General features: G+C 42.8%; 1 protein-coding gene across 3 annotated transcripts in view; it reads right to left on the minus strand.

The window, feature by feature from the left end:
* Positions 1–27,467, minus strand: part of CTDSPL (CTD small phosphatase like) — a 129,994-nt gene that overhangs the window by 20,126 nt on the left and 82,401 nt on the right. For 2 of the 3 annotated variants that reach the window (XM_032162082.2, XM_058442453.1), the window contains exons 2-3: positions 17,238–17,392; positions 7,301–7,333 (exon numbers count right to left, since the gene is read on the minus strand). In XM_032162082.2, coding sequence (XP_032017973.1) covers positions 7,301–7,333; positions 17,238–17,392 — 188 coding nt within the window. The remainder of the gene's footprint in view (positions 1–7,300; positions 7,334–17,237; positions 17,393–27,467) is intronic. The other variant, XM_032162083.2, reaches the window with a different exon arrangement.

Below are 27,467 nucleotides of genomic sequence, written 5' to 3' on the forward strand. Positions count from 1 at the left end.
GAATGACTACTACGAAGTCCTAGGCTTTGGAACCAGATAAACCTGGTTTCAATCATCAGCTCCGTCACTTTCTTCGTTGTAAATTGGGATAGTAATACCTACCATGAAAGGTTGTTGTTATCAGTTATAATGGCAGTAAAATGCCCAGCATTTTGCCTCGCACATATAATGGTGGCTACAGTTATTATTAAAATGGATTACACAAGAATGAGTATTTAATTATAACAGGTACTGTCACAATGGAGGTCTGTTTCATGGGGTCATATTTTGCCTGAAATTCACTGTGGCACATAAGTAGATTTTAGAGCTATGTTGGAATCACAGAATTTTTTTTTTTTTTTTAGTGACTTGAGATTTTTAAAAAACTTGAAGATAAACTATCGGCCCACCAGCAAAATGCAGTCCAGAGTTACCCCCAACACTAGGAAACAGAAATAAGACTAATCCAGGTACAGTGCCACCTTGTGCCACCACACTGTGGTAGAATACTGAGCAAATGTGGTATTTTTACCCCTTGGATTCTCTGCCTCTGAAAGTTATACTTTAATCCACACATTGTGTGTTGACCAAACAATCTATTTATGTGTCTTAGTAGCAGGTGACTCAAATCTCGTGATAAAGAAGTCATAAAGAGTTAATAAAATGCTAGGTATCTTCAGCCAACCATAAAATGCTAGGTATCTTCGGCCAACCTCACTCGATTTAGAGGATTTATTTCTTTAGGCCTTGCCTCATTCTAGAAATGATCTGAAGTATTTTAGTCTACTTTGTGGCATATTCAATATCCAGTGTTAACTAATTAATTTTCTGACCTGCAAAGAAGGTCAAACTCTCTTTAATATTTGATACAAAACAAAAGGAAATATCTATTCTGAGCCCCTGAAGAATGGACAATTTAGTTCATCAAATAAAACAAGAAAAAAATGAAATCAAGCTGTATTTCCTTTTACGTGGCTATTTCCTCTTTTTATTTTTTTGGTTCAAATGGAAAGTCAGTGATCAGAAGTTAATTTTGAACTTTAGCTGTTTCAATAGTAAATGTAACACAGGCAGTCAACAGGTTAGGTAAATTTGCAAGTACAGTGATCACCTTGGCAGAGAGAGACTGTCCAGGGTTGCCCAGGAAGAGGCTACGTGTGGAGACATAAGCATTTCTAACTCCATGTTTCTTCCTTTCCAACGTCATCCAGAAGAAAGAGCCTTTACGGCCTCCCATCTCTCTCAGCTGGAAGCAATCCTCCCTAATCCTGCAGCACTGTGACGGGATGTGGGGATATGCCTTGGAGACAGGCACGGAATTCGAGGATCTAGAAAGGACTCTGTCCTCTATTACAGACCAGTGAGTCAGCAGGTTATTTTTAAAAAATTAAACTTGCAAAAAGTTTTGTATCAAAAGGTGTTTTAAAAAGGCAGAGTGTGATGAGCTAAGTGAACATAGTAGAGAGAATGTGGGTCATTTTTGTTGTTTGGGACAGAGCAGAAAGCATGCTTGTAACCAGAATAAAATTTGTTTGAATTTTTATTACACAATTATTTAATATAAAACACATTCTCATTGTAAAGATTATAGACACCTGAGAGTAAAACACAATCACTTTTCTATGTCTCCCTTTTGACATTAGTGTCTATCTAGTCCTTTTCCTATGCGTTTATAAACTACTAAAACGTTTTAACTTATTAATTTAGTTGTTAGCCTGGAAAATAAGGATCTAGAAATTCTAACCCTAGCATCTCTGAAAACATCAAAGATCTGCCAAAAGTGGTTCATTTTCCAAACCCAAGAATAAAGATTACTTTCTTAGCACAGTTAACCCACACTTTACAAGCATTCTTTAACAGTAAGTAAAACCCCTCATGGTGTAATCTAAGAGATAAAATTTAACAGTAAGTAAAACCCCTCATGGTATGACCTAAGAGAGAAAAGATGGAGAAGGGTGAGAAGGGTGAGACTCATATTAAGCAAGCAACTGATTTTAATTTGTGCTGCAGGGAACAAGGCCAAGTTGGGAGGCAACAGGCTAGGAGGTTCCATTAATCCTCTGCTGTTTCCTAAACGCACACAGCTTCCCTGAGAGCTTGGCTTTAGATTAATGCAAATTCTTCAGCCCACGGGTAAGAATTATTTGGGACAGCTGCGTCCTTGGAAATGTAAGGATGCTATATAATGACAATACACAGTGCTTTGTCACTTCAATTCATCTGTTCAGGTGATGCTTGAATCATTAACTAAGAAATGTCCCGAACCAAGTTTTCTCTGAAGTCTTCATAAAGCTGAAGAACAAGAGAAATACCAGTCACATCAAGAAAGGTCTTTCTTATACAAAATGACTTGCTCAAATGTACACAAAGAGCATTGCTGGGGGGTGGGTGGAGGAGGAAGGGACCATAGCTTGCTATCCACGGTTTGGGAATGGTATTCATTCCCGTTCCTTTCCTGGGAGTAAATCTGAAATTTCCTGTCCTTGGCAGAGAACTGGCAGCCATGAATAGTTAACACTAAGCTTATTTCCTCTTGGAGTGCCCACCCCACAAACTCTCATAAATCTTACAGATGTAGTACCTCTTCCTGGTACATTGGGTTATTGTTTCCTTACTTAAGATTTCTCAGGCTTAAGGTCTGCACGCTGTGCTCCCCAAGCCCTCAGAGCTCCAAGTGGATGTCAGGGCCTAACGCAAGAGGGGAGCAAGAGGAACTCTAGACTGCTTTTAATTAGAATAGCTGTCCTGCTTGTATGTTCTTCATAATGTTTTCGTGGAAAGAAGTGTACTATTGCTGTATTAAAAGCCTTAGGCAAATAGCATAGAAACATAGCTGTTAGAAAACAAATCCTCTCCTCTTTCAGCATTTTTATGGCTCGGTTACACTGCCAGCCTCATGTTTGTAAGCATCTGTGTGCTGTGTAATTTAAGCAAAAGTGTGGGATTGGTAGGACTCAGGACACACAGCCTCAGTGGCGTTCCTCACTGGGGCCAAGGCATTCGAGTGCTCACCTCAAATCATGACCACCCATACTTCAGCAGTTTCAAACTTTCGTTCCCTCTGCATCTTTTCCTTATCTTTCAATACCCGACGTTCACCAAACAGCCCATGAAGCTTCCCACTAAGGAAGGCCCTAAATCCTGGCCCATAGTTGGGAGACGAATGATACTAATGGTAAGGATAAAGATGTCATTTCCAATAGGTGTGCAACACATGATTACTCAATAAATGGTGCTGGGACAACTGAGTAGCCACTTGGAAAAAAAGATAGTTTCCTACTTCATGCCTTACACCAACATACATTCCAAATGGATCAAAGATTTAAAGGTGTAATGGTGCAACTATTAAAAACTATTAAAATACTAGAAGAAAATATAAAATCAAGGAGCATAAAGGATGATATTAATATTTACTTATATAAAATCAAAACTTCCTTGTGGCCAAAATAATTATAAACAAACAAGGCCAAAAGATATTTCATACATTTGGGGAAAAGTATTAATTTCCTTAAAATTTAAAACGACAAGCAACACAGCATAAAAAACTAGAGGAAATGAATAGAGAAGAAGAAAGATAGCCAATGTACTTGTGAAAAGCTGTTCAAACTCATTGATAAAGAAATGCAAATCAAAGTAATAAACTGATACCAATCTTTGTTTTGTTTTGTTTTGTTTTTGAGACAGGGTCTGGCTCTGTAGCCCAGGCTGGAGTGCAGTGGTGCCATCTCAGCTCACTGCAATCTCCGCCTACCGGGCTCAAGTGATCTTCCCAAGTAGCTGGGACTACAGGCATGTACTACCATGCCCGATTAATTTTTTTTTTTTTTTTGAGACTGAGTTTTGCTCTTGTTGCCCAGGCTGGAGTGCAATGGTGCGATCCTGGCTCACCACAACCTCCGCCTCCTGGGTTCAAGTGATTCTCCTGCCTCAGCCTCCCGAGTTAGCTGGGATTAAAGGCATGCACCACCACACCCAGCTAATTTTATATCTATATCTATATCTATATCTATTTTTTTTTTTTTTGGAGACAGAGTTTTGCTCTTGTTGCCCAGGCTGGAGTGCAATGGCGTGATCTCAGCACACCACAACCTTCACCTCCCGGGTTCAAGCGATTATCCTGCCTCAGCCTCCCAAGTAGCTGGGAGCCACCACACTCGGCTAATTTTGTATTTTTAGTAGAAATGGGGTTTCTCCAAGTTGGTCAGGCTGGTCTCAAACTCCCGACCTTAGGTGATCCGCCCGCCTCGGCCTCCCAAAGTGTGGGATTCCAGGTGTGGGCCACTGCGCCCAGCCTAATTTTGTATTTTCAGTAGAGATGGGGTTTCTTCATGTTGGTCAGGCTGGTCTGGAACTCCTGATCTCAGGTGATCCACCCGCCTCGGCCTCGGTGGGATTACAGGCGTGAGCCACCGCGCCCGGCCACCATGCCCAGATAATTTTGTGTATATTTCATAGAGATGGGGTTTCACCATGTTGCCCAGGCTGGTCGCGAACTCCTGAGCTGAAGCCATCTGCCCTCCTCGGCCTCTCCAACTGCTTGGGTTATAGGCGTGAGCCACTGCGCCTGGCCTGATACTATTCTTTATTTTCAGATTAGCAAAGACTGAAACATTTGATAATCATTTTCCGTAAGGGTATGAGGCACTCTCATAGAAACTTCATGAGAATGTAAATTAGCATAAGCTTTTGGAGGACAATTTGGCTTTAACGTACCAATACTGTAAAATATATCCTTTGACCTAGCATTTCCACAAATAGAAACTGATCACAAAGAACTATCACACAAGTCCATAAGCACACAGAAAAGAGGATATTTTTAAGAGAAATATTTGTAATAGCACAGAAGTGGAAACAAAGTAAATGCCATCAATGAAATATAAAACAATGAGGCAGATATATACCTACTAATATTTGGAAAGATGTTCAAGGCATCTTGTTAGAAAGTAACAAGCAATTTGCAGAATGGTGAATATAACACAACTTCATTTATATAAATATGTTTGTGTTTGTCTGGAAAACTTCTGGAAGGATAAATGACATATATTAAAAGTGGTACTACCTAGAAGGCAGTAGGATTACACTGAGAGATATTTTCTTTTTGCTTTAATCTTTCAACTTCATGTATGTATGTATGTATGTATGTATTCCCACAGGTGTTAATCCCAAATCCTTCAATATTTAAAAATTAACCATGAGCTTGAATTATTGTTTAGTAAAAAATTAAAAGACCAAACCTACACATACAAACAGAGCAACATGCGAATGAAAAAAGAGGGGTGAGGTGACAGGCACAGATAGGGACCCCAGCTGCAGCTGCTCTGGTCACCACAGGCTTAGAGGATTCTTTACCTTCAGGGCCTGAAGAAAGCTTTCAGGAGGTTGTGGGAACTGGTTTGGAGGCTCAGCACAAGCCCAGATTTCTGGTCCTATGTATGGCACCCTAAGCTCTCAGGGCTCCCAGTACTGACCAGGTACCCCGAGGTCCAGAAAGGCCAGGACCACGCTGCTTATGTAACCTGGGGCCTTTTCAGGTAGATGCAGATTTTGCAGGGGCTCCCAAGACTTGATTCCAGGGCTGAGCTGGCCTCGGATGGACTTGGGATCAGCCCTATATGCTAAGTAGTCAGTGGAAATCACACCGTGCCCACTAGTGGAAATGCTTTTCTGGAGGTCATCATTCAAAAGTGCAAGTTCCTTTAGCTCAGCTGTTTCTTTGGGCAAGATAGTTCATAGGTTCACATGGCCTGACCCAACATCTCACATGTAGGACACAGTCAGCAGTTTATTGATCTATCACTAGGATCAATTACATAAGGAATTTTCTTCTTGTTTATCTTATTCCAGAATTCTATACATGGCTGAGTCTAGATTTGTGGGAAAAAGGTCCGTTTCTTCAGTGGGGTTTTTATACTGACAAGTGCTTTTGTTCTGCACTTAACTTTGCACGTGGCTGCCAATTAGCTTTAAGAAAAAAAACAGTAATAGTGATATTGAAGGTGGAAGGAGAGATGCTACCTGCCATCCTTTAATGTAGGTACCTTTTCAGGAAAAAAAAATGTCAAAAACTACTTTGTATAAAGGTTAAAGAGTCTTCTGCTATTAACTCTGCTGAGCATCTCCCTCAAACTCTGGATAAAAAGTTGTGCTGCTAGGTCAATCTTTTTGATCAAAGCTAGTTTTCTCAACAAAACCCAATCCTCAGGCACATGGGCAAAGTCAGAATCACTACACAGACTCTTGCAACTCATTAGTCAATGAAGAGTTAGAGTTTTGAGAAAAATGAAATTACTGTAAACTTTCTGGGCAATTTGTAAGTGACATGTACTACCATAGCCTTTGGGGTCAACCTGTACACGTGAAATCCATCTACTCCTTTCTGTGTAAGATTGCTGTGTCTATTGGATGTTCCCAGAACACATTTGAATCAAGTAATCGGAATCTGATCATCTTTACAGATTAAAAAATTAATTTATAGACACATTTTGAAACCTAAATCCCTCTGTAAGGACATAAGACTATTTGAAAGGTCTTGTTTGATACAGGCATCTCGACTATAAGTTTCTTTTGGGAGTCGGTCTTCAGTTTACTTCATGCTGACTGGCCTCAGGCTGGGTGGGTCTGCTGGCAGAGCAGGAGGAAGAGAAGGGACAGACAGGACAGCGGATGGCTGAGGGGTGGCTGGTGCAGGACTGTGCTGGGGTGGAACAAATTTCAGAGATGACAACAGAAGTGGGAGTGGCCTCAGGGAGCGCCCAACTGGGGCAGAGTTGCCGCACAGCAGGCCTGTGGGATGGGTCCTGCAAGTCCAGAGAATATAGTTAGGGTGACTTCTCTGATCTCGGAGCTACAGCCATGCTACCACTGATAAGTTAGAAGCGGTTCGGTCACCTGGGACGTAGGCTTGGTGAGCCCAGTTCCACTGGGACTGAACCTGCTGCAAAGAACTGTGTCTGGGCAAAACAATGTTCCCGCCAATCTATGGAGTTGAGGCTAAGATGGTGGGGTGTGGGTGAGGCCTCTGAGCAACCTCAGCTTGTTCAGCTTGGAGGTCCTTCCCAGAGAGAAAGGAAAAATGAGAATTAGGTTAATGGAGCTGGCTGCCTTGCTGTTCCTGAGAAAGGAAACTGTCTCTGTACAGAACTTCCTGCTCACAGTTTAAAATGCAGCTTCAGTTTTCTTTTTAACAGAACAGAGCTGTTTATACCACATGATAAACTCAACATAAGCAATAACATTAAAAAAAAATCCTTTATATCAGTAGGCCCAAAGCCACAAGATTTTATGACTGTTTGAATAAATAAAATTAGATAAATATACATACACTTGGTATGGGAATGACCTGCCTCTGGTCACCCTGAGGAAAAAGAAAAAAAAAATCATTGTCAGGTTTGAAGAGAAGATCATATTCTCAAAAGAAACTTCAAAGCCCTCTCGAGCACAGCCGCTGCATGATCTGCCATTCTCTGTACCTTGGTGGTGTTTAATGAACAGGAGGAACCTGAAAATTTTCCACAGTTAAGGCATGAGGCTCCTTCTGTCTCTCAGACACCTGCTCTAACAAGCCAGGCTGGGCTCCTGAGACTCACAAACCATTTTGTGTATTTAAATAGCACCTCCCTTACTCCCAGGAATTCAATCCTTAATTAAAAAACAAAAATAAAAACTCATACTTTAATCCTTGATTCCCTCTAAAAACTGTTTGTTTTTTCTCTTAAGCAAGTTTTTCCCTAAAAAGACTACGTCAATATCATATGCAGGGAATGGGAGACATGTTCACCAGATTACAATGACCCCCTGGTCATTCCAGGAGCTCTCCAGGGGAAGACTGGGGAGAGGGGACAAGGCAAGGTACAAGAAGTTCCTTCCCAGGCAACAGACAAGGGGATAGCTTTCTCCTTTAAGGGAAACACAACCTGTATTCACAGCCTCAATTATTCCTCAGCCCCAAATGCCAGCCATTCCAAACCTAATTGATGGAAACACTTCATTATAGCATTGTTAGGAAATGCTAATAAAAAACAGTTTATTTCCACTGAGCATTTCCAGTTTCTGTTTCTTCTTTTTTAGATGGCCTAATAAGGCGATGCACTGCATCATGCGTTGTACACTGAAGGATTTGTGAAAAGATATGTCCATTTTTATTAAGAGGGTTACAGTGATAATGAGGTCTCACGTGAAGGGGCCAAACCTGATGGCTGGCAATGGCAGCTGCCTGGCACCTTTCTGAGTTCTGTTTTGACACTAAGAACCATTTAGCAACTTCTTGATTATCTCCAACCCCTAGTCATCACCTCTGCAGCATAAGAGCAAGTATCATTTCCTCTTGAGATGATCTCCACGGTTCCTTCCTTTTTCAGATTTCCGGCTTGTCTTAAGGATTTTAAGCTTCCTTCTGACATCACTCAAGGCAGAGCTATGCTGCTCTCCAACAGACAATGCAATCAAATAAATCAAACTTTTCAAGAACTTGCACAGATAAATTCATTTCAGAAGCTCTTAAATAATATTATTCCTAATACGGGACTCAAGAGTAGGTCACTGCCCCTACAGACATACTTGGCGGGGGACATACTTTTAAAAAAACTTTTATTTTAGGTTCAGGGGTACATGTGCAGGTTTGTTATATAGGTAAATTGCATGTCATGGGGGTTTAGTGCACAGATTATTTCGTCACCCAGGTAATACGCATTGTACCCAAGAGATAGTCTTTTCATCCTCACCCTCCTCCTAACCTCCACCCTCAAGTAGGCCCCAGTGTCTGTTGTTCCCTTTGTTGTCCGTGAGTATTCAGTGTTTAGCTTGCACTTATAAGTGAGAACGTGCGGTATTTGGTTTTCTGTTCCTGGATTAGTTTGCTTAGATTAATGGCCTCCAGCTCCATCCATGTTGCTGCAAATGACATGACTTCTTTTTTACGGCTGCATAGTATTTGGTGGAGGAGATTTTAATCAGAAGCTCACAGCCTATTTGGGTCTCCTTATTTTTATTTTATTTTACTTTACAGATGGGGTCTTGCTCTGTCACCCAGGTTGGAATGCAGCGGTGTGATGATGGCTCACTGCAGCCTCAAACTCCTGGCTCAGGCCATCCTCCTGCCTCAGCCTCCTGAGTAGCAGGGACTATAGGTGTGTGCTGCCATACCTGGCTGGGTCACTTCAGAGTAGGGTTTCTCAACCTCAGCACTAGTGACATTCTGGGCTGGATAACTCTGTTGTGAGGGATGTCCGATTTGTTGCAGGATGTTTAACAGCATCCCTGGCCTCTACTCACCAGATGTCAGCAGACACTCTCTCCCCCTCTAGTGACAATCAGTCTTCAGCTCTGCTCTAGTAGGAGAGTGCAGACAGCCCCTGCACACAGGTGCACCTTCAGAACACACTTTCGATGAGATGAGCACATCAATGATGCGCGAGATCACAACAATGCATCTGAAGGGCCTGACAAAATGCCCACTATGAGCAACCAAAGGTGCTGATCTAGAAGGATATTTGGGCTTGTAAATTACCCTAGAAGCTTACATGTATGTATGTGTGTGTATACAGCATGAGGTATGCATATATTTGTGAGTGTCCAGCAATCCGTTTTATGCTGTCCTTGCCCTTAAAGGTCCTCCATGGTCTTTGCCATTGGGGTGCTGACTCCTCCTAGCCTCTGGAGGCTTCTGGTCTGTAGGTCCAGGTTGTGGCTGTGATGGTGGCAGTGGCTGCTAACCCAGGCCACTGCTGCAGAAGCAGCTGGAAAAGGCCGGGCGCGGTGGCTCACGCCTGTAATCCCAGCACTTTGGGAGGCCAAGGCGGTTGGATCATGAGGTCAGGAGATCGAGACCATCCTGGCTAACACGGTGAAACCCTGTCTCTACTAAAAATACAAAAAATTAGCCAGGCGTGGTGGCGGGCGCCTGTAGTCCCAGCTACTGGGGAGGCTGAGGCAGGAGAATGGCATCAATCCGGGAGGCAGAGCTTGCAGTGAGCGGAGATCCCGCCACTGCACTCCAGCCTGGGCGACAGAGTGAGACTCTATCTCAAAAAAAAAAAAAAAAAAAAAAAAGAAGCAGCTGGAAACAAAGGCTCCAAATCCTCATTTCTCCAGGGCAAAAGTAAATATGCAGGGTGGATGGAACCCTAGAGGTCATCTGTCCCATTCTGTCCATGGCCTTCCTTCTTCCTCTGGCAGAAGAATTCAGCCTTCCTGGCTGAATTCTGAGAGACATAGATACTTAAGGACTCAGCAGTAGAAATGGGCCTGGATTCTGCTTCCACATCTAATAGGCCTGGGCTTTGTGTTCCGAATGTCTTGAGCAAGCGGGGTGCAAGAGGTAGAGGGTCCTCCTCTGGGAATTCGCTGCCCCACTCTGACAGGGCTCTTTCTCTGGCGTCTGGTCTCCTGGATTGACTAGTCAAGTGTTATGGAAATGACGTATCACCCCACTTTGGATTACTAAATTAACTCAAAGTTAACATAATTCTTTAAAAAGCCATCTTGAAAAATGTTAATAGAAGGAAGTTCATGAATGAACAGTAAGTCCAAGTGAGCTCAGCTGTGCTGGAGGAATTGCCTCTAAAGGCCTCTATTTCCTGATAGATACGGCTGAGTACTCCAGGAAAGCTTCCAGGGCTGCCATGCCATTTCCTCATATCATTTCATCTACAAAGATACCAAGCTGTCTTCCTTATTTTCTTTCTAAAAATTTCTCAGTCCTTCTTTGACATTTTTTGTCCCAGAGGAACTTAAGCCTTTCTATCCAGAAACAGCACACACATTTCTCATAAACATAAGAAATCAAAATCTGTTATGATTTGAATCAACTTTGGTGGAGTCTTTTGGGTTTTCTATGTAAACAGTCATGTCATCTGCAAATAAGACTAACTTTGTATCTTTTCCATGTTTATACCAATTGTCTCATTTTCTTGGCTTATTCCATTAGCCAGAACCTACCATTGATTTTCCTGTGTTGTTTGCTGTTTATTTTTAGAAGATAGCTTTTTATCGTGTATAGTTTTCTTCTTTGGCAGCATTGTTGATTTTATATATAAAGATTTATGGGCTACTATACAGTTCATGTATTAGACCATTTGTCATAAAGTGCCTCTATTTATCCTGTTTAATGGTTTTGAATTTGAATTCTGCTTTATCTGATATTAACATTGCCACTCTTGCTTTCTGTTTGATCTGCCTTGTATATTTTGCCCATTTCTTTATTTTCCACCTTCCTTTATCTGTATATGTTATGTCAGAAACTGTCACCTACTGTAATTGTCATTAGCACTGTCCACCAAAGAATTCCAGTTTTCTTTCTGAATATGTGGGAGGATTACACTTCCATTTCCCCTGAACTTAGATGCAGTCATGTGACTTACCTTAGCCAATAAAATGTAAGTTGAAATGAGGCATGTTTTTCTGAGTTTTCTGAGTGAAAACTTTAAGAGCCAATGTGATTTATCACATTTCCTTTGTCCTGCTGTGACAGTCATGGAAGCAAAGAGACGGGGCGTAGGCACATGAATGAGGATAAGATGGTTATACTGTCCAGTATGGTAGCTACTAGTCACGTGTGGCTACTAAGCACACAAAATGTGACTGGTCCAAATTAAGATGTGCTGTTAAGTATAAAATACACATCAGATTTTGAAGGATTAGTAAGGTAAAAAGAATATAAATTGTCTCACTAATATTTTTTCTATTGATTACATATTGAGATAATATTTTGGATATAGTGATTAAATAAAATGTTTTTAAAATTAATTTCACTTGTTTTAAAAATATTTTCATTAATGTGGCTACTGGAAAAAATTAAATTATACATGTGACTCGCATTATATTTCTGTTGGATAGTGCCACAGAACAAAAGGCTCAGCCTCAGCCAACCCATTATAAAGAAGTAGCATGAGTGAAAAATAGACTTTTATTGTTTAAACCTCTGAGGTTTTGAGGTTGTTACTGAAGCATAAACAAACCCATAATGACTAGTGTATCTACTCATGGGTCATTCCTCCCTTGCCCTGATTTTGTTGAGAGTAGGAATATGCTGGGCTAATATTCCTCCCCTGTTGCTTTGGATAGCCATGTGACAAATGGCTATACCCAATTGGTTTGACTAATTCAACTGTACGCTATTTCCAAGAATATACCTGTCATCAGATAGAAATGATTTTGGCAGTAAGTAAAAGAAATCTGCCAGGCACTGTGTCAGGCCAATAAGACATAAGCAGAAGTCTCCTGGGTTTTTCTGTGAAAGCATTTACTTTCCACAAAAGGGACTGACAAGGCCAGTGCCACCCCTTCCTATCTTCTTCCTTTAAATGTGGATACGATATCTGAAGCTTGTGACTTTGAGATCATAAATAGCAAGCATGAGGATGAAGGCAAACATACCAAGGATAGGGGAGCAGAAAGACAGAAGAACAGATTCTCGATGGCATCATCAGAAAGCCAAACCCCAGCAACTACCTGACTCAGGCTTTTTATGTGAGAAAAATAATCCCCTATTTGTCTAAGCTATTATTTGTCAGCTTTCTTCCTTTTCTTTCTTCCTCACTTTCTCTCTCTCTCTCTCTTTTAATTCCCTCTTTCTCTCTGTTTCTTTTTTTCTTTCTTTCAAGACAGGATCTTGCTCTAGCACCCAGGCTGGAGGGCAGTGGAGCGATTAAGGCTCACTGCAGCCTCAACCTCCAGACCTCAAGTGATCCTCCTGCCTCGGCCTGTCAAAGTGCAGGGATTATAGGCATTAGCCACCGTGCCCAGCAGTTTTCTTTTACTTACTGACAAAAATCATTCCTATTTGATGACAGGTATATTCTTGGAAATATCATACAGCTGAATTTGTCAAACCAATCTGATGTAGTCTTGGTCTTTGTTAGAAGAATCTAGTTCATCAAACTAGGTTTTATGCCTATTATTTATGTTATGTTTGCTATTTATTATCTGTTATTTGTTCTTTTTCCCTTTCCTTCATTTTGATGGCTTGTTCAATTTGTTTATTTCTCCTTTACTCCCTCTGTGAATTTTAAAGATCTATTTTCTAATTGCGCCACTTGTTACAGTTCTATTATTAGTTCTATTCCTAATAATCATATTTATTTCTACATTGCTTTTTGAGACAGGGTCTTGCTCTGTCACCCAGGCTGGAGGGCAGTGGTGCGATCATGGCTCACTGCAGCCTCGACCTCCTGGGTTCAAGCAATTCTCCCACTTCAGCCTCCAGAGTAGCTGGACTATAAGTGCACACCTCCACACCTAGCTGATTTTTTTTTTTTGTAGAGATGGGGGTTCCCCTATGTTGCCCAGGCTGGTCTCAAACTTCTGGGCTGAAGTGATCCTCCTGCCTTAGCCTCCCAAAGTGCTGGGATTACAGGAATGAGTCACTGCACCGCGCCTATTTCTAACTTTTTTTTTTTTTTTTTTTTTTTTTTGAGACTGAGTCTTGCTCTGTCGCCCAGGCTGTATGTAGTACAGTGGCGTGATCTCGGCTCAATGCAAGCTCTGCCTCCTGGGTTCACACCATTCTCCTGCCTCAGCCTCCCAAGTAGCTGAGACTACAGGCGCCCGCCACCATGCCTGGCTAATTTTTTGTATTTTTTAGTAGAGATGGGGTTTCACTGTGTTAGCCAGGATGGTCTAGATCTCCTGCCCTCGTGATCTGCCCACCTCGGCCTCCCAAAGTGCTGGGATTACGGGAATGAGCCACTGCACCCAGCCCATTTCTAACATTTTTAATAATTATATCATAACTGAGTATCAATTTCACCCATATTTTTATTTTTTGTTCCCTCTCTGAATCATTACATATCTAAGAAACTTTTGTCTGAATAGATAAATGATATCTCGGTCACATACAGAATTTTTGGTTTCCATTTTTTTCTCTCAGTAGCCTATAAACATTTTTTCATAGTCTTCTGGCTTTTAGTATTGCTGATGAGAAGTCTGATACTAATATAATTGTTTTCCTTGAAAATAACTTATTCTAGTAGCTTGTAAGACTTTCTCTTTGTCCTTAAACTTCAGAATTTCAACAGATAAATCTAGGCATGTGCTCCTCTACTAATCCTGCTGTTGACTTGGTAAGCTCCTTCAATCCACAGATTCAAGCTTTGTTTTCAGCTCAAGAAAATTTTCTTCTACTACTTTTTCTCTTTTTGGAACTCTTAACATTTGCATGTTCCATCTCCTAGATGCCTGCTGTTCTCTCTCACAATTACCATCTCTGTGTTTCTGGTCTGAATTGTAAGGTATTTCTTCTTCCACTTGCTTTTCCAGAACATGAATTCAGTTCCCAGCAGTGACCATTCTCCTTCTGTTTGTTTACTGAATTTTTATATTTAGAAATCATGAGTTTTTAAGTTCCAAATGTTACTTTTGTACTCATAATTCATTTCCTGAGTTGTCCGTTAAAGTTCTCTTCCATCTCTTCCATTAGTTTTACCTCAGTGGGAGTCTCATTACAGTTTTTTCAACTTGGACTTTCTCAGTGGAGGCTGCATTTTTCTTTGCTTGCACCAGGTCGTGTGTTCCCTTAGTGTCTGTGCAGGTCAGTCTATGAGGCTCTCTGGGAAGTGGCAAATGAGGGAGTACTGCAAGGCCCAGCAAGGAGTGCTGTTTTCATGGCCCAGCAGAGCCCAAGTTAACAAACCTCAGAGATGAAGAAAGCCCCTATACTACTGGTTCCTCCAAGGCCCAAGCACTGGAAGCAATCCAGCTCATCAGGGCAGCCCCTCCAAGGACCACACACGTTGTGTGGGCAGTGCGAGCCCTTTCCAAGACGATCCGCCAGCTCCTTCTGGCTAGTTGACCTCATAGGACTATACATTCAAGTGTTTGTCAAAGGACTCAGGGAGATGTAAGCATTTTCCCCCGTTGGTGGTTCCCTGCTTCTTACTGAGTACCAGAGAGAATAAGTCCTGTACCTGCTCTCTACCCTGAAGGTGTCAGGAAAAGTGGGGGCCTTAATGCACTTTCCAGGCTCCACAAGCAGGCCCACCTGGGTTTATCCTGGGAGGGAATTTTCACAGTCAGAGCCCTGGGGTCAGGCTGTCATCTTCCCAGAATTCCCTTCTATACATCCACAGGTGGTTTTAAAATAATTTTTTAAATCATAAAAGTAATTTAAGCTGATTTTATGAAAACTGAGGGAAGTATAGAGGGAAGGAGAAAATCCTAGCTATAATTCCACCAGTGTGAGCGATAGGAGATAACCTCTTCATATTTCGGCATCCGTCCTTCTAGTCTTATAAATGCTTGTGTGTGTATGTGTGTAACAGAACAAGAGAGACACTCTATCCATTTATTTATGTCAGCAATATTTACGACATATCATTTTGAAGGGCTGTATGCTATTTGATTGCATAGTTATTCTATAGTTTTTTTAACCAACTGCCTATTGTTGAACATCGGGTTGCTTATAATTTTTCAGTACTATAATCTATGCTGGATGGTACCTCATGGTTAAATCTTTGCACATTCATAATTATGTCCATAAAGGAGAACTGCTTGCATCAACAAATAGGGATATTTTTAAGGCTTTAAGGTGATATTGCCAAATTTTCCTCCAGAAAGGTGTCATCAATTAACATTGTTACCAGCAACTTATTTACATTCTATATCCTCCCTCCTACCACTCCATGCTAAAACCAAATATTGTGTTTAAAAATATCTTTGATAAGTAGAAAGCTGGAAAATGGTCTCTCATTATTTAGTTTGCATTTCTTCCATTACTAAACATGTTAAATATTTTTCATGTATTTATATGTGCAACATTTTTCTTATTTTTTCGTATGTTTGACCACATGAAAACCTTCAGCCTAATTCCTATGCTTCTACACTCCAAGCCTGTGAGACAAACCAGGCAACAGTAGTGTTCTCAGCCTTGCAGAAGCAATGTGGCTACTGCCACTGTCCACAGCCACTCCTGGTCTATGATATCAACAAGACTGAACCATGTGTATTTCTTATTTTGTGAATTATCTGTTTGTGTCCTTTGCTCATGTTATTTGGAACATAAAGTTTTATGACTTTTGTGTCCTCAAATGTCAACTATCTTCATGATGAATAATCTTCTTTCAGTGATTTTTCCTGAAATTCCATTTTGACTGAGATTAATATTGTAACCCTTGTTTTCTTTTAATTTATACTTGTATGAGGTCTCTTTGCTCATCCTTATTCTTTATACATATATATATATATATTTTGTTTTTTTTTTGAGATGGAGTTTCACTCTTGTCACTCAGGCTGGAGTGCAGTGCCGTGATCTTGGCTCACTGCAACCTTCGTCTCCCGGGTTCAAGCGATTCTCCAGCCTCAGCCTCCCGAGTAGCTGGGATTACAGGTGCCCACCACCACGCCTGGCTAATTTTTGTATTTTTACTAGAGAAGAGATTTCGCCATGTTGGCCAGGCTGGTCTCTAACTCCTGATGTCAGGTGATCTGCCCACCTTGGCCTCCCAAAGTGCTGGGATTACAAGCGTGAGCCACTGTGTCCGGTACTTTTAACTGTTCTGAGTAACTTTGTTTCAGATCTGTGTTAGACAGCATGTGGGTAGATTTTGGTTTTTGACCTATTGCGACAATCTGACATATTTTATTTGATACATACAAAAGAATATATAACACGTTTGTTATTAAACAAGGTAGTTAAACTCAATTATTTTATTGCTAGCTCTTCTCTATGTCTGTTTCTCTTTTTATCTATTTGTGAGTCTGCTACTGGTTGTTTAACTGTTTCATGCATTCAACTTCCGAAGAGAGAATGTTATAAAAATGTGAAGTGACTCATGTAACTCCCATCAAATATAATCCTTAGTTGCTAAATGAGATATCCTTGATCAAAAAAGGTTACTTTTCTTGGTAATTTCAAATCTTTAAGTAAATGGCTGTACACATACTATCACATATTCTTTTCTTTTTGTTTTTTGTTTTTGAGACATAGTTTCGCTCTTATTGCCCAGGCTAGAGTGCAATGGCGGAATCTTGGCTCACTGCAACCTCCGCCTCCCAGGTTCAAGCGATTCTCCTGCCTCAGCCTCCCTAGTAGCTGGGATTACAGGCGCCTGCCACCATGCCCAGCTAATTTTTTGTATTTTTAGTAGAGATGGGGTTTCACTATGTTGGCCAGGCTGGTCTCGGACTCCTGACCTCAGTGCTGATATTACAGATGTGAGCCACCATGCCTGGCTCTGCATATTCTTATTAAGGATATTCATCAAGGATGGCACAGAGATGCCGCTGCTGCAGTTTTATGGAGGGCACAGTTCCTCACCAGTACTGACCTTCTGAAGCCCACCATTCTCCTCCACCAGTGGCGGAAGCACACTGGGGCTGCTGGGTGGAGGGGCCTCCACATTGTAATCACGGAAGCAGCAGAAGAAGGAGCTAAGGATGCTGCGGCTCCTCTGCTTCTTTAAGCTGACGTTGCACTGGGAAGCTGGAAACAGAAACAGAGCACACTGTGGCCAACTGCAGCATGTACTGATAGTTGTAATATAATGCAAAAATCTGAGTGTGCAGTTGTCCCCCAGACCCCAGATTCCAGCCCTGAGGGCCTGCTCAGCAGAAGAAGATGAGGGGCTCCTGGAAGTTACTCTAAAGAACTGTGAATCCAATGTGAGAATCCCTGGAGCCAGCTAGTTGATAGAGTCCAATCCCTCTGGCTGGACAGGATCCCTTTGACCTCAGCCCAGCAGGGGCTGCTTGCTTATTAACTGACCCACCCACAGGGTCAGTCCCCATCTGCATTCCTGAACCTAGCAGATGAAGTATTCCCACCCTGCACCAAGCACTACTTCAAAACAAACATCTTTTCAGGCACAAATCAGACTTGACACTCCCTGGGAAGCATCTCTCCATTATGGATACCAACAAAGAATCACTTTGAATTTAGGTTCTTGGACATCCCCTGTTCACTATGGAAATGACTAACTTCGTGGGTTAAGAAATGAGATATGTAAGGGCACAAAAGAACCGCCTGCATAAACTCACCAAGAGTTTGTCAAGATGTTGGTGGGGGCCTGGATCCACAGAGCTTAGGGCTGAAGGCTTCCATTACACTTAAAAAACATAAACAGCAGGAGATGTTGGATGGAGAACACATGTTCCTGCCTAAGTAGGGCCAGCCAGGGCAAAGCCCATCTTCATGAGATCCAGGGCAATACTGTGCCCTGGCCTGTTCTGAACTAAGGCACTGGAGGGAGTGACACATCCTTTCTGTTTATCCAAGGCTCACGACAAGCTGCCACAAGTCAGGAATAAAAGGTGAAAATTAATGTAGATGAAAAACACCCCTCAGGGGAGGACTGACAACTTCGAGGGGCAGGAGTATTTGCCTGGGAATGCAGCTGGGACTGTCCCACCACATGCCATGCCTGGGCGGATCAGTGGTGCTGAGAAGAGGCCGCAGGCAAGGGACCATGCTTAGGATTAATGGAAAAATCGCCAAAGCAGGAAAAGATTTAAGTCCACATGATAACTGTTGGAGCTTATCTCTTCTCCCAAAAAGCAATTCTGGCACAATTCCTCTTTTTGTGCACTTACGAGTGATTTGTGTAACACCTAGTTCCTCCCAAGAGATCACAAAACCTTTGCTGAATGTTTTGGGGGTACTCTTCTGCCAGCAGCAAAACTAAGTGCATTCAGATGGAAATTCTGAAAAGGGACTGAAAAGCTGTTATTCCAGCAACTCCACAGATATGAATGGTTTCTACCCTGGGTTTGGGCAAATGGCCCAGTAAGTACGAATTTAAGATCCGCACTTACTAAAGATGAGCTTCAGAACCATAAATCTCTGAGAAAGCTGGCTGTTTTTATCTTCCTCAAGCATCCTTGGGTGCATGTCATAGAGTACCAACCATCTCATTTCAGGCATCTCATTTCAAAGGCAGGTCAGGCCAGACCAGGCCATTGGGACCGCCAGGCATGCGAGCCGCCTAAGTGGCAGTGTGGTAAGAGATAATAATCACTGTTTACCAAGGGCCAACCCTGTAGGCCCCAATAGTTCACAAACCTCATCTCGCATACTCCTAAGGAGATAGGTATTACTGCTTCCACCTTACTGCTGAGAAAATACAGCTATTGAGAAAATACAGCAGGATTGTGTCGGTTCCTTTGCCAGATTCAAACCCAAGTGGGCCTGTTTCCAAACTGTGTGATTTCCCCATGCGCCATGCTGAATACAATCTTGAAACAATTTAAGTTAGATTAAGAAGGTGGAACATGCCAAATAGGGAGAGAAAAGCATTGCAATAAACTTGTATTTAATATAAATGATTTGTTAAACCATTTCATTGTTACTCTGGGTGTTTTATTTTTATGCCACACTCAGATAATTTAGTCAGGGGAAGAAAAAAAATCTTTTCCCTGGCTGATAGCACATTCCTCTGCAAGTAAACAAGCTATTTGTTCATGTCTCAGAGACACTGAGCAGTCTGCAGAAAGCACCTTCCCAGGTCTTATTTTCATTCTTGGATCACACGAATCTTTCCCATAACTAACTAGCTAACTAATTAACAAATGAACTTACATACTAAAAAAATCATAAGCCTGGAACCAGTACACTACTCATAATTTCTACCACATGATTACTTACTCTACAGAAGCTACACACAGCTAACGGAGTCAGTAAATTAGTTATCTGAGCACCCGGGAGGCCATCGTGCCTCCAGACAGGGAAAGGGAGCTTACCCAGGTCTTTCCTTCTCTGTATAAAGAGTGAAGCAGCCAAAGTGGTCTCATTTTCATAGCTGTGGGAGGTTCCAGGATTCTTTCTTTCAAATAAGGTTAGTTCTAGGGCCTGCAGGAACCTCTTGGAGGCTCAGTGGCTAATTTTCTAATCACTCTTGGATTGGTCTAGAACTCTCAAAATAGGAGAGAAGTGGGAAGGGTAAAGGGAAGGATTTCCTCAGGATCAGCACTGGCCTCACCCACCCTCAGCATTCACTTGTTCCTGAATAGGGCTCCAGACGTGGGTGCTCTGGACTAATGACCCTACTGCCTTCCAGCCCCAGCTGCTACTTCTCTCCCCCAGCTATCATCCGGAAGGTCCTTGATTTGCTCATAAACTGGTAAGAGAGTTTTGGTTGACACATGAAATAAAAATTCAGTTTAATGGACAAATGTTGACATCATAACATTAGATGAAAAAGTTAATATATATTATTGTATATCTGATTTGATCATAACTAAGCAAAGCAAACTAAAAAAGATTACAATTGAGAAAAGATTTGCAAGAAATATGTCAAAAGGTTAACAGTAATTAATTGTCAGACCATAAGTGTTTACATTTCTTCCACATTTTCTAAATGTTTTCTGGTAATTATGTATTGCTCTAATAATGGGGGGGGGAGTAAACAGTCTTGTTAAACTGTCTTTCGGCAACTTTGTGCTATTTCTAAACCATATCCTCCTTCTAATTCTCAACCTTCAGCCTAATTCCTATGCTTCTACACTCCAAGCCTGTGAGGCAAACCAGGCAACAGCGGTGTTCTCAGACTTGCAGAAGCAATGTGGCCACTGTCACGGCCCACAGCCACTCCTGGTCTATGATATCAACAAGAATGAACATATCCACCAAACTCAAAACCAGAGGAGGCCCATGTGAAAAGAAGGTACCAAAGAAGTGTCCTTTTCCCAGTAGAATGCTCCTGCTGGCTTTCTCATCTGGCATCCAGCTCCACCGCTCATCCTCCTTGTACACACAAAAGGGGTCTTGCTGCTTCTCTGCTTTGACCAAGACTTTACCTCTCACCACCTTTCCTCACTTGCCCCCTTTACATGTTTCCACTGATAAGACACATGAGAGGTCTCCTGGTGGCCCAGGTATCCAAGAACAAGGTCTTTTAGGATATTAAAGATAGTTGAATGCATACATCTTCCCATAACATTGGTTTTAAGAAATTACTTTGGAAGAGCAAAGGAGGGAGTAGCAACTATGAACGTCAGTCTAAAATATTCCATAACGATTTTCATTTTTAAAAATCAGACTTAGGAGGAAGTCATCAAAAGTCATTCCAAAGTTTTCTGTCACTTTTCCCTGATAACCTCCCCTATCCAAACCCAGCACTTGCCCACCTTACTCCCTAGCTTCCTCCATGGTAGACTCCTCATCACACTGACATCCCTTCTCCCACTCCTCCTCCCCCCATTTCCCCACTTCTCAGAGCATCCTGCTCTTCAGAGCCTGGCTCAAAGCCAACCTCACACAGGAAGCCTTCGCCCCATGGAGATCGTTTGTTCTTTGGCCACTAAACTCCCAAATGAATGTGTGTATGACTGAGCTGTGTCTTTGGGCCAGGCCAGTTCATCCACCTGTCTGCTGGACATCTCCTCTGGACGCCTCTGACTCAGCATATCTAAATGGGGCTCACTACTCCCCTCTTCACTCAGGGTACCAATATCCTAAGCTAGACATCTGTCCTTCTCCCTCATTAAGTTGTTGGTTCTGACATCCTAATCGATTCTTAAATGTATCCTTAGCAACTCCTTGTCCCTGCCCTATCCTGGCTCAGGTCCACTACAGTTGCTTTTTGACTTGTCTCTCTGCTGTTAATTTTGCATCCCACAATTAATTCTTGACATGACAGGTAAAGCCCATCAAGTTAGAAGAATGTGTGGTGGTTAGGAATGTGGGCTCTGATGCCAACTTGTCTAGGTGCGAAATCTGACTCAAGCAGCAATAGTACAGGACCTGGGCAAGTTGTGTGACTTCTTTGTGCCTCAGTTTCTTTATCTGTAAAATGGGGATAATAAATACCCATCTTAGGGTTTGTTGTGAGAATTAAATGAGTTCTTATAACAGTGCCTAGCATAGAGCAAGCATTCCATAATTTTTGTTTGTTTTTTAAAGACAGGGTCTCACTCTGTCACCCAAGCTGGAGTACAGTGGTACAATCTTGGCTCACTGCAACCTCTACCCCCAGGGCTCAAGACATCCTCCCACCTCAGTCTCCCAAGTAGCTGGGACTATAGGCATGCGCCACCACGCCCAGCCAATTTTTCTATTTTTAGTAGAGACAGGGTCTTGTCATGCTACTCAGGCAGGTCTCAAACTCCTGAGCTCAAGTGATCTGCTTGCCTCAGCCTCCCAAAGTGCTGGGCTTACAGTTGTGAGGCACCACACCCAGGCTATACATTTTAGCTTTTATTATTATAGTCTCATAAAAGCTTTTGCTTCTCCAGGAACGCTGGATCAAAGGCTGGATTCTGCGGACGTACATTTTTTTCTCTGCTATCTGACAACTAGGAGAAACAACTCACTATAACAGATCTTGGTTACATAAACTGTAATTCAGAAAGCAAAACTAGAAAAATCTCAGGAAGTGATTCTAATCAATTGCTCTAAAAATTAGATATAGACATGGGGAAGGAAAAGGGAGGGGTTTCGTGTCCCAGTGAGCTCTGCTGGGGGCTGTTTTCCCTTAGGAAAAGAACAATGCTTTCAAGTGGAGGGCAGGAAGCATACACTCTCTCTCCCCAATCCCCTTACTTAAGTCCCTCTGGGGCTGAAGCTTAGCTCTCTTCTGCAGAGCATTCTGCCTGCTAGGTCTGCATCTGGTTCCAGAGACTTCTTGCCTCAAGCTGTACATCAGAAAGGAGCATTGAGTAGGACCATGCAAGGAGGACCACAGAGGTGGCTAGCTGACCCAGCAGTCTCCCCTGCGGGGTCCCCCAACAGGCTACTACATGCTGCCACTTTCCCAAGGCTCAGCCCGGGGCAGGCCTGCTTTGAAGGACCACCCTTTTTCTCCTCCTTATCCCTGTCAATGAAAACATGCCCTGCCCGAGTGCGGTGGCTCATTCCTGTAATCCCAGCACTTGGGGAGGCCGAGGAGGGCAGCTCACCTGAGGTCAGAAGTTTGAGACCAGCCTGGGCAACATGGCGAAAACCTGTCTCTACTAAAAATACAAAAATTAGCAGAGTGTGGTGGCGGGCCCCTGTAATCCCAGCTACTCAGGAGGCTGAGGCACAAGTTGCAGTGAGCTGACAGAACACCACCACACTCCAGCCTGGGTGACAGGGTGAGACTCTGTCTTAAAAAAAAAAAAGAAAAAAGATAGAAAGAAAGCATGCCCATAGCCGGTCCCAGCACACAAAGATGCCATGGGCACAGATACCCCACAGGGAGAGTAAACGGAAATCCTCGATAGAGGTAGATGAGGTGATCCTAAGACTTAACTTTCTCCATTTCTCTGAGCAAACTCGGGTGGAGCAGGAAACCCTGCTCCCTCCAGGAAACCATGGAGAGGGTTGTGAAGAGCTGGAGATGTGGGGCATGGTCCTTGTGTATCCACTGGAGGAACAGGGTAACACGTGGCTCTGTTTTCCTGGATATGCCCTTAGAGCTAATGCTTCTGCCTAGGCCCCTGGACCTGGTGTCATTGCAGCCCAGCAAATTAAGACCCTGTTTCCCACTCATACACATTTCTCCCTTGCCCCCTCCCATGGGCTGGGAACCTCCTATCTGCCAGCAACAGGCTTACAGAGGGTCTATGAATGGGGCAGCTTAAAGTGCACATATAGACAATTGCCTTCCTCTCTAAAGACAAGACAGGAAGCCTTCCAAATGCTTCCCTGGTCTTCTAGGCAGAGTGCTGGCCCAGCAGCAAGAACCCGTATCTTCAAAGCACCATTTACAGATGGGGAGTGTAGTGGACATCTGACATTTTTTGCCTGCCAGAATGCATTACCCTTCTTTCTGGTAAAAGTTCCTCTATTTTCCTCTGGGGAACCACTCTCACCCTACCAATGTTCTGTCATTTATTAAGGGCTGGCCAGTCTGAGACACATGACTGGCTTAGGGATGGGCACGTGACCCACCCTGGGCCAAAGACTCTGCAAGGATTCATGCAAGCCCTATTGGAAGAGATATTTGCCTTTTGCTGGGTTTCTTAACATGGCAGCATGTAAGCCTGGAGCAATTGGTAGTCATCTTTGCACCTGGTGAGAAATACCTACTTGAGCATGAAGCCAAAACTGAGAGAAAAGGAGCTGGGTTACAAAGAAGGACAGATTTCTGACGACACTGTCTGAGGACTTGGTTTTATTAAAACCAGACCCTTCTGGAATTTTCAGTTATGTAAGTAAACAAATTCCCTTTTGTTCCTAAGCCAATATAATTGGGTTTATGTGATTTGAAATGGAAAGGATCGTCTCTCAAAATGTAAGCTCCGATGCTAGGCGGTACAGAAGCATTGACCAACAACATAGGCAGGGGTCCGACCTCATGAAGCCCACATCTAGCAGGAGAGACATTTGAATATGTACTTCTGGCACACAGTGAGTCTTGTTAGGATGGGAAAGTGCGGGGCACTCTTGGGGCCCAAAGAAGAGCACATAGCCCAGACTGGGGACTATGAGTAGGGAGGGGTATAGAAATGGCTTTTTTTTTTGAGACGGAGTCTCGCTCTGTCACCCAGGCTGGAGTACAGTGGCGCCATCTCAGCACACTGCAACCTCTGCCTCCCAGGTTCAAGTGATTCTCCTGCCTCACCCTCCTGAGTAGCTGGGACTATAGGCGCCTGCCACCATGCCCAGCTAATTTTTGTATTTTTAGTAGAGATGGGGTTTCACCATACTGGCCAGGCTGGTCTTGAACTCCTGACCTTGTATCCATCCACCTTGGCCTTCCAAAGTGCTGGGATACAGGCGTGAGCCACTGTGCCCAGCCCAGAAATGCCTTCTTGAAAGAAGCTGGGCTGAAAGTTTCATTAATTTTTTTGTGGTGGGAGGAGCAGGTGAAACAGCAATGTGTAAAAGGCCTTGTATGAGAGAAAGCACAAAACATTTAAGAAATCAAAGGAGCAGCAAGGAATATGAGATGGGAGTAATGACAGCAAGGGCCTTGCAAGCCATGGAGATGAGTTTGGATTTGATGTTATGGAAAAGGGGAGTGACGGGATCAGATTTGTACCATGAATGTCACTGTCTTAGCTCTGTAATTAAAACTACTGAGTTTAAATTTTAAATTATGACCAATGCAGCCAAGATCCAGGATATATGCAAATTACACAGGTCGCCATTTAAGAGCCTAGAGTGAAATTTTTTATTTAGAAATTGACTTTAAATATAAGTTACATGGAAAGAACACAGGCTTTGGAATTACATTCGGGTTCAAGTCCCAGCCCTGCCACTTGTTAGCCGGTGTGACCTCACCTACCTCCGTAGCAACGATAATACAGGAATGATCATTCCGACCCCACAGGACTGTTGTATGGGCACAGTGAAAACATGTATGTTTGTGTAAGAGAGAAAATCTACCAGCAGCTTCAAACATAACAAAAAATTGTGACTGGTTTAGGTACAGTGCAGGGTCTCACTGTGAACATGGAGAATCTAGCTTGTATCCAGACAACAGTCCTCACAAAAACAGCCTGGCTTTATGAAAAAACATGTAGGCAGATCCATTTTGTTTTTGGTTATGTGAAGTCTAAACTTAGAACATTAAGTAGCTCTTTAAAACTTTACCTCCTATCCAGTAAAGTTTTCTCTGTGTAATAATAACAGTAATGATGATAGAAACTAAACAAAAAGCAGCTCCACATGTGGGGCTTAAAACAAACCTTAGGACTCAGGTCTTTTCTATGAAATCTCATATTAAATATGGTTAGAAAGAAAGTGTTGTAATTAAAAACATGAAATGGTGGCACGCATCTGTAGCCCAGCTACTTGGGAGGCTGAGGAAGGAGAATCGTTTGAACCCAGGAAGCGGAGGTTGCAGTGAGCTGAGATCACACCACTGCACTCCAGCCAGGGCAACAGAGCAAGACTCCATTTAAAAAAAAACAAAAAAAACCCAAAAAAACAAAAAACATGAAATGTTCAGGGCAAAGTCCACTGAAGCTGACAGTGGGGCTTGGTCCTTCAGTGGCCCAAGAATACTGGTCTAAAGAGCTACCCAACAGATGTTTATGTTTATGCCAACAGATGGAGGCACAACTGGGTCCACATCCAGCTCATATCATAGGCTGAGGGTGCATTTCTCTTGTACTTCCTGACCTAACTGGTTCCCTTCAGTATCCAGAAGTTGAAATGTTGACCCCAAACAGCCAGCATTTCTTAATTAGTGTGATATCTGCCCATGCCATATAACCAGTGACTTTTTATAATTCTTTCATTCTGATCTGGTTTAGATTCAAGATGTGGGGAGGCTTTGGAACCATCCTTAACCCCTGGCTTCAGGACCCAAACCTCTGAGGTCTGCACCGATTCAGAGCTTCATATACTCACATTCCTGAGCATACCCACCCACACGCATACACAGCTTCCATCTCTCCTTATCTGTGATCTGACCTAAAACTCCCAGCACCCCACACACCTCTACACAATCAAAGGAGTTCAGGACAAGATCAGAGTAGCTGGAATGTAGGTGGAAATGTTTGCTACTCACTATGAATCCATCCCTAATCATTCAAGTTTCTCCTCAAGTGAAGAAACTACAACTTGGTAGCTACAGAAAAGAAAGGCTTGCCTTTCATTTCTATGGTGCCGAGCCAGCCTCTCACAATATAAATGTGCTGGCACAGGGGCTGGATCCCTGAAGACCCAGCATTATATAATTTTCAGAAGAAAACTGACTTAACACTGACAAAGATTCTTTGCTTGACCAAATTTCAGTCAGACTCCTAAACTCCTAGGTCCACCTGTGTACTTCCTTGTAAAATCCAAATTTAGCAAGATCCCTGCTAAGTCAGTTTAGCAAGAATCCCCCATCCTCCATATCTGACTGCTTTTGATATTTAACTGGGTTCCTCACCCTCCACCACCTCCCAGGTGATGACTGATCTACCCTGGCCTGTCTTCATCAAGAATCCTGTTAGTTCAGTGCCTCATTTCATTTAGCATTGCTGTAACAGAATACTTGAAACTGGGTAATTTATAAAGAAAAGAAGTTTATTTGGCTCATGATTCTGGAGGTTGAAAAGTCCAAGACCGGGTAGCCAGCTGGCAAGGGTCTCGTGCTGCTTCAACTTATGGTGGAAAGCACAAAGTGGAGGGGGTATGCACAAAAGGAGGGAGGGCAAACATGAGGAGGAGCTTGCTTTATAACAACCTACTGTCAGGGTAACTAATCCAGTCCCACAAGAGCAAGAACTCACTCGGGCCAGATGGCATTTACTTACTCATAGGGATCTGCCCCTAGGACTCAAGACAGCTCCCATTAGGCTCCACCTCCCAACACCACTACAATGGCAAGTGCACTCCAATATGAGTTTTGGTGGGGACAAACCACGTCTAAACCACAGCAGTCAGATAAGCCACAAGTCCCCCTACCTCTGATGTTTCTTCTTAGCAGTTTTCTATCCACTGACTCCCACTCTACTCCTTGGCTTACTTGTCCATGCTGTATTCAGAATTGAGCCTGGTTTTGGACTGAGGTCTCTTTCCCTCTACTGCAATAGTTTTCAATAAAATCTGCTTTTGCTGTTTTAACTACTGCCCAGGTCTGGTTTTCTCTGACAACACACCAAATGTACTGCTAATGACTCAAAGCACCAAAAGCCTGCCCTCA

The sequence above is a fragment of the Hylobates moloch genome, unplaced genomic scaffold (genome assembly GCF_009828535.3).
Source record: "Hylobates moloch isolate HMO894 unplaced genomic scaffold, HMol_V3 SCAFFOLD_8, whole genome shotgun sequence".
Taxonomy (NCBI): domain Eukaryota; kingdom Metazoa; phylum Chordata; class Mammalia; order Primates; family Hylobatidae; genus Hylobates; species Hylobates moloch.